The sequence below is a fragment of the Rhinoderma darwinii genome, chromosome 2 (genome assembly GCF_050947455.1).
Source record: "Rhinoderma darwinii isolate aRhiDar2 chromosome 2, aRhiDar2.hap1, whole genome shotgun sequence".
Classification (NCBI taxonomy): domain Eukaryota; kingdom Metazoa; phylum Chordata; class Amphibia; order Anura; family Rhinodermatidae; genus Rhinoderma; species Rhinoderma darwinii.
Window position 1 is genome coordinate 419642376 of NC_134688.1, and position 12959 is coordinate 419655334.

At 40.0% G+C, this 12959-nt stretch overlaps 1 protein-coding gene across 1 annotated transcript in view; it reads right to left on the reverse strand.

Moving 5' to 3' along the window:
- HIP1 (huntingtin interacting protein 1) overlaps window positions 1-12959 on the reverse strand; it is a 156128-nt gene that overhangs the window by 16200 nt on the left and 126969 nt on the right. The window contains exons 20-23 of the mRNA XM_075854258.1: window positions 8753-8842; window positions 6629-6765; window positions 4068-4178; window positions 1440-1498 (exon numbers count right to left, since the gene is read on the reverse strand). Coding sequence (XP_075710373.1) covers window positions 1440-1498; window positions 4068-4178; window positions 6629-6765; window positions 8753-8842 — 397 coding nt within the window. The remainder of the gene's footprint in view (window positions 1-1439; window positions 1499-4067; window positions 4179-6628; window positions 6766-8752; window positions 8843-12959) is intronic.

The following is a 12959-nucleotide window of genomic DNA, read 5'->3' on the forward strand; positions in this document are numbered from 1 at the left end:
GAGCAGCTGTATCTTGCGCTAAATCCTGTATCCGTTAGGTCTGCGGGACTGACGGGTTCAGTGACAGCAGGTCATGCGTGTCTCTTGACATGCAGGATTGAGCTGTTAATGATCACATCTAAGTTCATAACTTAGATGTGATTGATAACAGGCCCCCGGCTGCCATGGCACCCCATCGCGGGCCGCTGATGGGTGAAAGAGGGAGCGCCCTCCCTCTGTAAACAAGTTAAATGCCGCGGTCGCTATTGACCGCAGCATTTAATGTGTTACACGGCCACGATCGAAGTAAACTTCGATCGCGGCCGTTGGAGCAGGAGCCCGGCTGTCAACAGACGGCCAAGCCCCGGCTCCAGACTGCACGGGACACCCGTGCAGGACTTAGACTGGCCCGCCGTGAAAAGGCGACGGCCTAGCCTAAGGCCCCTTAGTGACTGCCGTATTGGTGGTCACTAAGGGTTTAACCCTTTCATGATTAAAGGAATTATTTTTTTGTACAAATATGCTAAGTTAAAGGCCTTGTTTGAGATTAGAAAATAAGGTTGGCTTTTTTTCCCCCCAGAAACAGTGCCACTATTGTTCATAGGCTGTGTCTAGTACTGCAGCTTAACCCCGTTCACTTGAATGGGGCTGAGCTACACTATATGGCCAAAAGTATGTGGACACCTGACCTATATGATTTTATGGACATCCCATTCTAAAACCACAGGCATTAATATGGCGTTCGACCTCTTTTGCAGCGATACTGTCTCTTCTGGGAAGGCTTTTCACAAAATGTTGGGGTGTGTGTGTTGGAATTTGTGCCCATTCAGTCAACAACAGACACTGATGTTGTATGAGGAGATCTGTCTTGCCATCAGCATTCCAATTCATCTCAACGGTGATCAATGGGTTTGAGGTCAGGATTCTGTGCAGGACTTTTTCTTCTGCTGATGTGACTTCCAGAGGCAGTTTCTAACTCTGTAGTGAGTGATGCAGAAGAGGATAGGTGATATTTATGCATTATGCTCTTCAGCTGTTGGCAGCCTGGCTCTGTAAGTTTGCGTGGTCTACCGTTTAATGGCAGAGCTGTTACTCCTAGACGCTTCCACTTCACAATAATAGCACTTATAGGTGATCGAGGAAATCAGAAATTTCACAAAATTACTTGTAGCAGAGTTAGCATCGTATGACAGTGCCAGTCATTAAGCTCTTCAGCACGACACATACTACTAACAATGTATGTTTATGGAGATTGCCTGCTTGTGTGCTTGATTTTATGTACCTGTTTGCAATGAGTGTGGCTAGAACACCTGAAATCAATAATTGGGAGGTGTCCACATACTTTTGACCAAATAGTGTACAACACCAGACCGCCCATAGACAAGACTGGTGCCGTTTCAACCCTTTTAAATGCTAGCTCTCACCCACTGATCTCTTGATAAAACATATTTATATCTTACTGTTCGTTGACTTGTAATTTCAGTCCTGTATCATCTGTCCGTGACTTTTTGAGCATTTCCTGGGAAAAAAAATGTTTTATGAGGTCATCACTAGGGGCCCTCAAGATCAAAGCAGAGAATTTATGACTGGTCTCTATACCCCATGGGAATAGTTGGTCATAGACATTAGATGTTAGTTAGTGGCTAAGAAAGATGTCTGCGACTGTGGCCGCCAACAGCGTGGTCTTTTCTTTTGTCATATTTCTTTATCCCCATGACTCTCAGTAGATTATCTGTTAAAAATTTGTGCTGTCAAACCCGTAGGCCTAATGCACATGACCGTGTTGGGTCCATGATATACGGACTGCATGTCGGACGCATTTCCAGGACCAAACACAGTTCAATATTCCCGCAGGGACACCTAGCGTCATTTATAACTATGATGCTAGGAGCTCAGCTCCCTGAACTTTGTTCGGTCCGGGAAATGCGGCGGACATGCGGTCAGTATATCACGGCCCCTGCATGAGGCCTAAATATTGGCTGAATTACAGAATAACTTAGTAGAGTTGTCTTTCATTGTTATATCATGACACTGGTTATAGTTTAAAGAGGCTCTGTCACCAGATTATCAAATCTCTATCTCCTATTGAATGTGATGGGCGCTGCAATGTAGATCACAGCAAAGGTTTTTTTTTTTTTAAAAACGATCATTTTTGCCCAAGTTATGAGCAATTTTATATTTATGCAAATTAGCTTTTCAATGGACAACTGGGCGTGTTTTCTCATGTATTTCCAACTGGGTGTGTATTGTGTTTTTACCAACTGGGCGTTGTGAATAGAAGTGTATGACACTGACGAATCAGCATCATACACTTCTCATCATTCCCACCCAGCTTCTTTCACTAAAGACACACAGCGTGACGTCACCCACAGGTCCTTCAACCTTGTCGTCGGACAAAGAAGATACATCGGCTGAAAGGCGTCCAAAAGGTTAATATGCTCGTCTCTAGGGAGTTTACTATGCTTACCTGCACATGGTGATGCTGCTGCAAATTCAACTGTACGCCTGGAGCTGTGGTGTCTTCTCTCTTCCGACGCCAAGGTTGAAGGACCTGTGGGTGACGTCATCATTCACAGCCAGCATCTTTCACTGCAGATACAGCGTGACGTCACCCAGAGGTCCTTCAACCTTGGCGTCGGAAGAGAGAAGACACTACAGCTCCAGGCGTACAGTTGAATTTGCAAAAATACACTTCTATTCACAACGCCCAGTTGGTAAAAACACAATACACGCCCAGTTGGTAAAAACACGAGAAAACACGCCCAGTTGTCCATTGAAAAGCTCATTTGCATAAATATAAAATTGCTCATAACTTGGGCAAAATGATCGTTTTAAAAAAAACAAAAAACTTTGCTGTTATCTACATTGCAGCGCCGATCACATACAATAGGAGATAGGGATTTGATAATCTGGTGACAGAGCTTCTTTAAGAAAGTACAATTGTATTTGTGCAGCTATGACAGCAACACACCTGCTACAATGACAAACATTCTCCTTCCTTCAGGCCTTTATAAAAGAGTCTGTAACTAGAGAACAGCAAACATCTGTTGTATGACACAGATCTAATCTAAACTGAACAAGTGCGCTCTTAGGTAATTTGTTTTGAAAAAGTCACGAAGCGAGACAGCTTTTGGCCGAACAAGACTACGGTTGTGGAAAAAGCTGCCATACCTACACTCAAAAAGTAACATTCATACAGAAATAAAGCAGTATAAAAAAAAGTGATTTCACATACAGCGATATATACCAAAATGCAGATTACAACAGCGATAAATATGGACCAAGAATATAGATGGGAAAATGTATTAAAATTAGTATAAGGAGTGGAGTATTGCTCGTAGCAACCAATTAGATCGCAAACCTTTGCCCTTCTTCCTTTCTCATATACTCTTAATCCCTCAATCCTAAACAACTACTCAATACTTTTAAAATCCCACCTCCATCCCCTGCCCCCTGCATCTCATCGTAAGAGCTGGCCACATATTTTAATAAAAATCAGTGATCAGAAATAGTTTTACCTCACAATCCCAGCTGTCTGCTCTGACCCACCTAACTTCTCCTCTAACCTTTCCTCTAACATCTCTCAACACATTTCACTCCAGTATCTCATAAGCAGGTTTCTACCCATTTCTAAGAAAGGCGTGACTATGAGAGTGAGGCATGGAGAGATAAATGTAGGAGAACTGTCTACATATTTGACCGGGTGACAAATGATAGCTCCACATAGCCTTTAAAATGGTTGACAATAGTTGAAATTTCCAGTTCCCATCTACAGCAGGAAAAACAGCTCTGAAGTACAAACTGCTGTGCTAAAAAAAAGTTAAAGGCTGTGTAGACTAGATGAACAGGAACATTGATGCGCACATTTTGGACAATAATGCTTATAATGTGTAATTGGCTACATTTAGTAATTAAGGTTTTAGACCAAGTTCACATGATTGTATCTGAAGCAAATCAAGTTTATGTGATGCAGATCCACACGCAGATATTTATACATCAATTATATAAAAAATTCCATAATCAAGAGCATGCTCCATCTGTGTTTCAATTCTATAACAATTTCTTCCCTGATGCTTGTATTTTCTTACCTCAATTCTAGAGGCAGCTGTTTCAACAGCTGCCGCAGTGGCTGCCATCTCCTTCTCCACCAGGTCTCCCAGCTCTTCCTCTTTGATATCAAGTGATGGAGGCCGCATTTCCTAAAAGATAAAAATTAAATAAATGTCTCTTGCTCAGGTTACTCCATACAAATCCCACCCCCAATGACCACAATTATGAAGAAGCATTTCTTGCTAAACGGAAGTTTTTATCGGAAAGGGCAATGAGGTCCGTCTAACAACTCAGTTTTGGTGAGAAAAGAGTAATTTTACCCGCACTGTACTCTCTTAGCATTGCTGATCAGCACATTGTAAATTGCTTCTATTCCCGTACACTACACAATACTAGGGACGCTAGGAGAAAAATGTATGAAAATGTCACAATTAACAAATAATATGATTGCAGCCGGGACCTCCAGCTCTTGGCACACAAAATCTGACCAAAGTAGGTCATGTCACTAGGGGACCATTGTGTAATTAGACCTGATTACTAATGACGGTGCCAACACTACGCTTAATCAATCTTTCATGTCCCTCTGGGATTAGATCTATAATTAATGCTGTATATACAATTATATAAACCACTGTTTTATTCAAAGGAAACAAAATAAAGTCACTGTATTTCCATCTAAAAGAAAATAATATTTGTTTTGGGCCATTTCTGCAAAAACAGTTACATAGTTAGTACGGTTGAAAAAAGACATATGTCCATCTAGTTCAACCAAGGGATGGGAAAAAGGGAAGAGATGAAACAAAATTTCTACACATTGACATAGAAGCTGATATTTTTTGTTCTAGGAAATTATCTAAGCCTTTTTAAAGCCATCTACTGTCCCTGCTGTGACGGCTCCTGCGGTGACTATTCCATAGATTCACAGTTCTCACAGTAAAGAAGGCTTGTCGCCTCTGCAGGTTGAACCTTTTTTTCTCCAGACGGAGGGAGTGCACCCTTGTTTTTTTAGTTGTTTTTTTCATGGAACAGGATTTAACTATATTTCTTGTATGGGCCATTCATATATTTATACAAGTTTATCATGTCCCCCCTTAGTCGTCTCTTATCAAGGCTAAATAGGTGTAATTATTTTAATCTTTCCTGATAACTTAGTTTCTCCATGCCCCTTATTAGTTTGCTCTTCTTTGTATTTTTTCCAACTCCAGGTCATGCTTTGTATGAACTGGAGACCAGAACTGAACTGCATATTCTAGATGAGGCCTCACTAATGCTTTGTAAAGTGGTAATATTACATCCCTGTCCCGCGAGTCCATGCCTCTTTTAATACACGACAATATCTTGCTGGCCTTTGAAGCAGCTGATTGACATTGCATGCTGTTATTTAGTTTATGATTTACAAGTACACCCAGATCCTTCTCAACAAGTGACTCCCCCAGTGTAGCTCCCCCTAGGACATATGATGCATGCAGGTTGTTGGTACCCAGATGCATAACTTCACATTTATCTACATTAAACCTAATTTGCCAAGTGGATGCCAAACACTTAGTGTGTCCAAATCAGTTTGCAATTTACGAACATCTTCCATCGACTGAATAATACTACATAGCTTGGTGTTATATGCAAAAATAGAAATAGTGCTATTAATCCCATCCTCCATATCATTAATAAATAAGGTGAATAATAGTGGTCCCAGCACTGAACCCTGGGGTACACCACTTATAACCGGGGACCATTTAGAGCAGGAATCATTTACCACAACTCTCTGGATACGGTCCTTGAGCTAATGCTCAATCCAATTACAAACAATACTTTCTAAACCTGTAGTCCTTAATTTACCCATTAGACGTCAACATTCTTAATCTTCCTCTAAAATGCAAATATTATCACTGACTCTTCGTAGGCAATAAGGAGGAGTGTGTGAAAGGTTAAAAGGTGGCCATACACTCTAGATTGCTGTTGGCTGAATGCTTGTTCAGCCTACAGCTATTTCTCCCGACCCCTTCATACAAATGCACGCTCCACTCGGCCGGGCATGCATGTGTTCTCAATAAGGATAGGGGAATAGGCCGCTGTCAGAGACGTCTTGCGGTGGCTTATTTAGTGTAGGAACAAATTATCGGGCATATTGAAACCCAACATGCCCGATCCTTCTTTCTCCATGGACAACCCCATACACTTTAGATGAATATCGTCCAAACCCACCGATTTCGGCAGGATCGGCTGATCATCCAATGTGTATGGGGGTGTTCCAGGAAAAAAGAAGGATCGGGTTTGTTGGATTTCAACATGCCCTAACTTTCTTTCTCCCGAGACACCCACCATACACATTGGATAATCGGCAGATCCTGCCGAAATCGACTAGTTTGGCCGATGTTCATCTAATGTGTGTGTAATGTATCTCCCAAAGAGGGTTGGGGAGGGTAGATGGAGAACATTGTCTTTTGTAGAGGTCAAGACAGAACACAAAGCATTTATGATCCATTGGATCACTCTACAAACCGAGAGGAAATTGCCTCTGGACCTCAACCAGAAACTGGACCTTCATGTCTTGGTGTTTATTTTGGCATTCCTGGCATCACCAATTATCTATGTGGGGTACCTGAGCAATGTCAGCAATGTGCTTTAGCATGGCAGTAATCTGGCTACAGTCAGCTCCGCTCTGCATGGCTTTGTTCTTCAGGGCGGAGAGATAATTCAAAGCTTCAGCACCACATGTACGACAGCTATCACATAGCTCTGATAATAAAAACATAACATAATAATAATATAAGAACACTGGTACTGGCCGGCAAATTGTCACTTTTAGTTTATAATCATGTGTTTATATAATGTGACAACTGAGAACATATTTTAATGATCACGATAAAAGGTCCAACCCGAAAAGCAAACAGATTTTCAATAAACATATGGACATCCAAGAGAAAATAGAGAGTCTTCCGTAGCCCATATGTGAAAATTTATTAAATGGTTACAGAATAAAACCAATTAGTATTTAAAGAGGTTGTCCTTTCAGATGACAGTTTTCCCAAAAGTAAACTGATTGCCAGGGTTCTGGATGGTCAAACCTGTTCAATCAGCCCTTATTGATGTCCACATTTCCCCTGCAGGGAGAAGTAATATTACATGGCGACAATTTCATTCAGTCATGTAATACAGGGTCATGCCAAGTCCTACAGAGCGAGACCTGTCTCCATGGTCACGACCTATAAACACACCCTGTGTCTAATCCATAACTAAAGAGGGAGCAGAGGTAGTAGAGTAACAAATAACTGCAGAATCAGACTACACACAGGGTTTGTTTGTAGTCTGTAACCATGGAGACTCACTTCTAATGTTCAGCTGCAAGGACCTCCTCAGTTAATCTTAGAATTAATTTTACTGTACATTTTTACATAAGCTGACTTGTGCAAATGCTTACCTATTATGTATACAAATGGCACTCAGGTTATTGTTGTATGCCACTAACCTTTCCTGTAAAACCTAATATAACCCCTAAAGATCAGGTAAAACTGGCTGAAAATGTAAACATTTCTAATATACTTACCCTTTAACTTGGCGACAGATGACAGGTCATCGCACTGAATCATAAGAATGTGACAGATTTAAGGGATAAATACGTTAAATTATTTTTTTACATTTTCAGCCAATCTAACCTGTTGTTTAGCTGTCGGAAACCCCCTTTAAATAAAATATGTTTGCATAGTTATTGGTCTGAAGTCTTGGAAGTCATGCCTGGAGGGGTTAACTCTATTGTACGTTCTTTATTTTTGTTGAAAAATCAATAAAAAAAAAAATCTGATTTAAAAAAAAAAAAATATGTTCAGGAATTGAAATATTTAATTTGATATACAAGTCGTCAGAGAACGGAAATGCGGAAACATTACAACAAAGAAATATATTCAGGAAAAGGTAGAGATATATGGGTAGCAATGCAAATATCAGAAGAACATGTGTGTATATCTTGTGTGTACATGAAAAAAGGAGCAATATTCATTTTAGATGAAAATCTTATTAAAGAGCATTTTCACTAGCAAGTATGTAAGAGATATATTTTGGAACTATCATTAGTATTGGCGCCATTTTCATTGAGAAAAGGGGGGGGCATGACAGGATTGTTCCTTTGAACACTATATAAAAATTAAGAAACTTTTTAAATACATAGAATTACTTATCTTGTACTGCTCCTGAGTTTCCATTCTGGGCTTTACTCCAAAGCAGCACTTCTAAATCTACAGGCTTCAGAGCTGTAATCTCACAGCAGCATTTATTACTGGCTCTGTGTCTGCATAGTTCTGTAGAACTGCATTCTGGGAAGTGTTGTCTTTACACCAGCACTCGACAGTAATCTAATGTAGGAAAAACTAACTGTCCTGCTGTATTATAGGAGCTCAACTAAGCTGAAAGCAATGAGTCTGTCAACGGGCTTGCTTACTGTTTCCAATGACAAACAGTAGAACTGTGAATGCAGCTCTGGGATATATAACAAGATGTATCTCAGAATCAATACAATGTATTTACACAGTTATTGAACTTTTTATGTACATTAGATCAAATTATAATCTGTAAATGGAGGTTCAAAGGTGGACATACCCTCTAAATTGTGTTTATCTACATTAGGGCCAATTTTACATTTGGGTGGAAATGCACTGTAAGTGTAGGAAGTATATAGTATTTAGTGAAGGGCCAGAGCAGATTACATCACATGATACTCAGCAGTACTCACTGTCAGATGTCCTGGTCTGGGCTCCTTGCATGATCACGTCACTTATTCGATGTGCAAACTGAACTAAGTTTGGCAACAGGGAATTTACATCTATGAAAAGAATAGAATAAGTAGATAAATCTATAAAACGCAAGTTACTCTATAATATCTGCTAATTCCTGCAATGAAAGAAGCAAAATGTCTGATAATCTCTGTATGTTAATCCAAAAAACATTTTCCAAAAATAATGAACTTTTTAGAATACATTTAATATATACCACTGTCATAATACATTTAACCAATTCAGTTTTTAAATAACTGACATTATCAGGATGAGTTTTCAGCCTCTAGATGTAAAGAAGAATGTTTGCTTGCTGTTAGTGAATGGAAACAGTTTAAATATACTGAGGAATTGAAACACAAAGTATATCACAAAGTTGCATAACTTTTCATTACACAACCAATAAACTTTACATAAGACTGAAGAAGCAACAGGACGTGTCAGGACATGACAGAGCAAACACAAAGGGGGAGAGGAGTCAAAACTAGCGAAAAGTGGAGCAGTTGGCCATGACAACCAACCGGATTCCATCTCTAAATTTTCAGAGGGCCTTTGGAAAATGAAAGCAGCGCCTTCGACATAGCTTGTTAACTGAAATGAAGACTCAATCTTGAATTACTTGCAAATTCCACTATATCTAAGAAATCATTGGTGCCAATCATTAGGAAATAGACTTGTGTCTCTTTCATTAATAGGTATACAAGGTTCTGCAAATGACTTGTTATATCTTACAATGAAGTCTGGACATCTGCATATCGACAATACTGCCACCTTGTGGCTTAAATCACAAACTGAATATTTGCATAGATCGTAATCTGGAGGGGTAGCTATAAGGATCGCTGGATTTACTAACATTGTAGATGACAAATATATATATTTAAGAGCATATTATTCAGTATTCTGCATTAAATCTGGCAGTGAGCGAACATGAATAATGTATTGGGAACACTGGAGAGGACTGTATGCGGATGTATGTGAGCATTGCATATTGCCATGAGATACTACAATCACAGTGGTTTTCCAAATTGCCTATTCCTATGGGCTACTTCCTTTCCAATTATGCCAGATACTGCACCTCCAAAAAAAGGATACACAATTCAGCTGGGGATGCCTGTGTTGACTTTTCAACTGCTATTAAAAATAATATCACAAATCTTTTATGGGATTGACATGATTTTCAGCCAGATACGGTGTCCTAATTTTCTATTGTGCTCATCAAACTGGTCACACTTATATTTGGCGGAGAGCACCCTGAATTTGACATCCTGAAATGTGAAAAATGTTATCTTAATATCTCAAGCTGCCCTCGTGATTGTGTGGTGCAATGCAAGTCCGTATCCGACTACGAACTAAAAATTTATTGTGGAAAAATCAGTTTTATGCACATGACCGTTACTTGCGTCTGTGCCAGTTCTAATTGTTACAGTGCCATGATACGGCAGTATTTATCCTATTTAGTTTTCCTCTGTAAAATGTTGTGAGTTTGCAGAGGTTTTTTTCTATACACTCCGTGCGTCACCATATGGAGAAAATCCTCCTATGCTCCAGATGCAAAATTGGTGCCGGTCCCTCCAGAAACGTCAATGGAGACTTAAAAGTCAAATTTGTTTTTGAGGACCCGTACACTGCGAGTAACCCCCCCCCCCTAAACTAACGGACAGGAGAACTAGTTTTGAAGTAGGGAATAAGTAGAAACTCAAATGGTTCCAATATGGAACTCATAAAAGGACCCCAATTCCAATGCTGTATTACTTACTTATCTGCGATCAGTCGTTTTTGTAAAGAATCACTTTTTTTCATGCAGCTCGTTTTCATAAGATGTGGCTAGCCCCGCCCACCAGCCGCTGATTGACAGCTTTCTCCACATACTGTGCGTAAGGAGAAAGCTGTCAATCAGCGGCCGGTGGGAGGGGCTAGCCGCATCTTATGAATACGAGCTGCATGAAAAAAATGTTTACAAAAACTACTGATCGCAGATAAGTAATACAGCGTTGGAGTCAGGGTCTCTGGACTCATTTATGCTGCTCTTAGATAGGGCAGCATAAACCTGGTGACAGATTCCCTTCAAATAATTTTTGCAGGACTTTTTTGCTTTCTTTGGCAACATGTCTCTCATTTTGTATTTTAGCCAATTTTATTACCTTTTTACAGATTTTATTAATTCCTTTGTAATATTTAAAGGCCAGAGCTGACACCTCAGATTTGTACTTTTAACGCCCTTTTTTGTCATTTATTAGCCCTTCTACAGTAGGTGTAAGCCACGTCTTTGTTTTATTTCATTATATTTTCATTGGTTTCTAAGGACATGCATGCTACTGTCACACAGTATATATCAGTAATGACCACGGTCGCAGACCGCCACCTCCCCATACTTGCTGAAGGCAGCGACCACAGACCTTCCTCCTCTGGGCATATAACCGCTACTATTAGAAAGAAAACATCCTGAGAGTAATAGAATATAGAACATCAAGTATATTCACACACGTTTCTATATGGGTCAGTGCATCATACAACAGTTACATACACTCAACTATACTCATCATTGTGTAGTACAATGTAGAATAACAGCTGGTAGAATGGGACTCAAAAGGTGGTATAAGTCCCACAAGACGAAAAAGGTTTATATAAGCGGATCCACTATGTGCTCACACTTTGTCATACATTCTATACAGCAATTCTGTCCCTAGAGCAGATATTGAGGAGCAGGGCTGAAGGCGCTTTTGTATTTTTTTATATGGTAAATGTGACCCTAACAAAAAATGCAGGAGCTGTAGTTGTAGTCCTTAAAGGGATCCTGTCATCACCATCTTACCTTATAAAACGTCCTGACCCTTTAGTGGCCGCAGCTGTCCATAGCTGATTGATGTGTTCTTCTCTCCTCACATCCTCCTCTTGCCCGAAATATTATCATATAAAGTTTTACCGCCATTTATGGTAATTAAATTTAGCTTAGTGATGCACGATAAATGCACGATAAATTTAGCTTAGTACAGCCCTAAATGCCGAAATCGTGTTTCAGAACTCGCGCATGCGTGCCTCACCACCCTTCCCTGCTTCATCCTGAAATATTTAACTGCGCATGCGCCGCGCGGGTACACACCCCCTTTCGTCGTCGTATGTTATACAGCATAACTGTCTCAATGAGCAAGCGCGGGATTTCATGTGCAGTGCAGTGAGAGGAGCTGTCAATCAAAAACAAGGAGGCAGAGCCAACTCTAAAGCGCCGGAGGAATGAAAACCTGACTCTTTTCGAGTGAAGATTTGACTCTTTTGTGCTCATTTGCATACGGCGCGGGACCACTGAAAACCGGAATACTGAAGGTACAGTTGAAGTAAGAGAAAAAACGGGATAAACGGCGCTGCTTGTAAAGGTACGGTTTATTAGAAGGATGCTACGCGTTTCGGCGCCGGACCGGCGTCTTCATCAGGCATGTCGCAGGGTTAAAAACCACATGTATATATACCAAATACCATAGGGTAAATTACAAACTGATTTGACCAGTTCAGACCAGCCTCCTGGCCAAAAACCGCCAAAAACAGCAGGTCAAAGTTCAGAAGTTGATACAAATAAAGAGAGAGAAAAAAAAAAACAAAAAAAAAAACAGCAGGTCAAAGTTCAGAAATGGATACAAATAAAGAGAGAAAAAAAATAAAGAAATAAAGAAATAAAAAAAGGGAAATGCAATATGCAAACATATAACAAGGAAATAACAATATATGACTAGGATGATTAGATAAAAGACATGGATCACAAATCAGAGTGAACTACCAGCTAGTTTACGATAACAGAAATAAAAAATATATATAATTATAATAACAAACATTGCTGAAGTACATACGTGATGGTAGTTTAAGAAAAGGGCAGCGGCCGTTGTATGTTGCCAGGAAACACATACACAATACAATCCGGAAGAGGTAAAGCGGTCTCAATGGAACGCATGGTGGAACGTTGTCAGGGAAACCACTGACAACAAAAATCCCGGAAGTGAAGCACAGTGATACGCATAATGGACCGCAGATACGGGCGATATGCTGGGATTATAAAAACAGGATTTACCTGATTAATACAGTCATGAATTACAATAGAAGATTTAGAAGGACATAATAAAGGACCTAACCCGGGGACATATAGACAATTAGGACGGCAATACCAGATACAATAGCCGA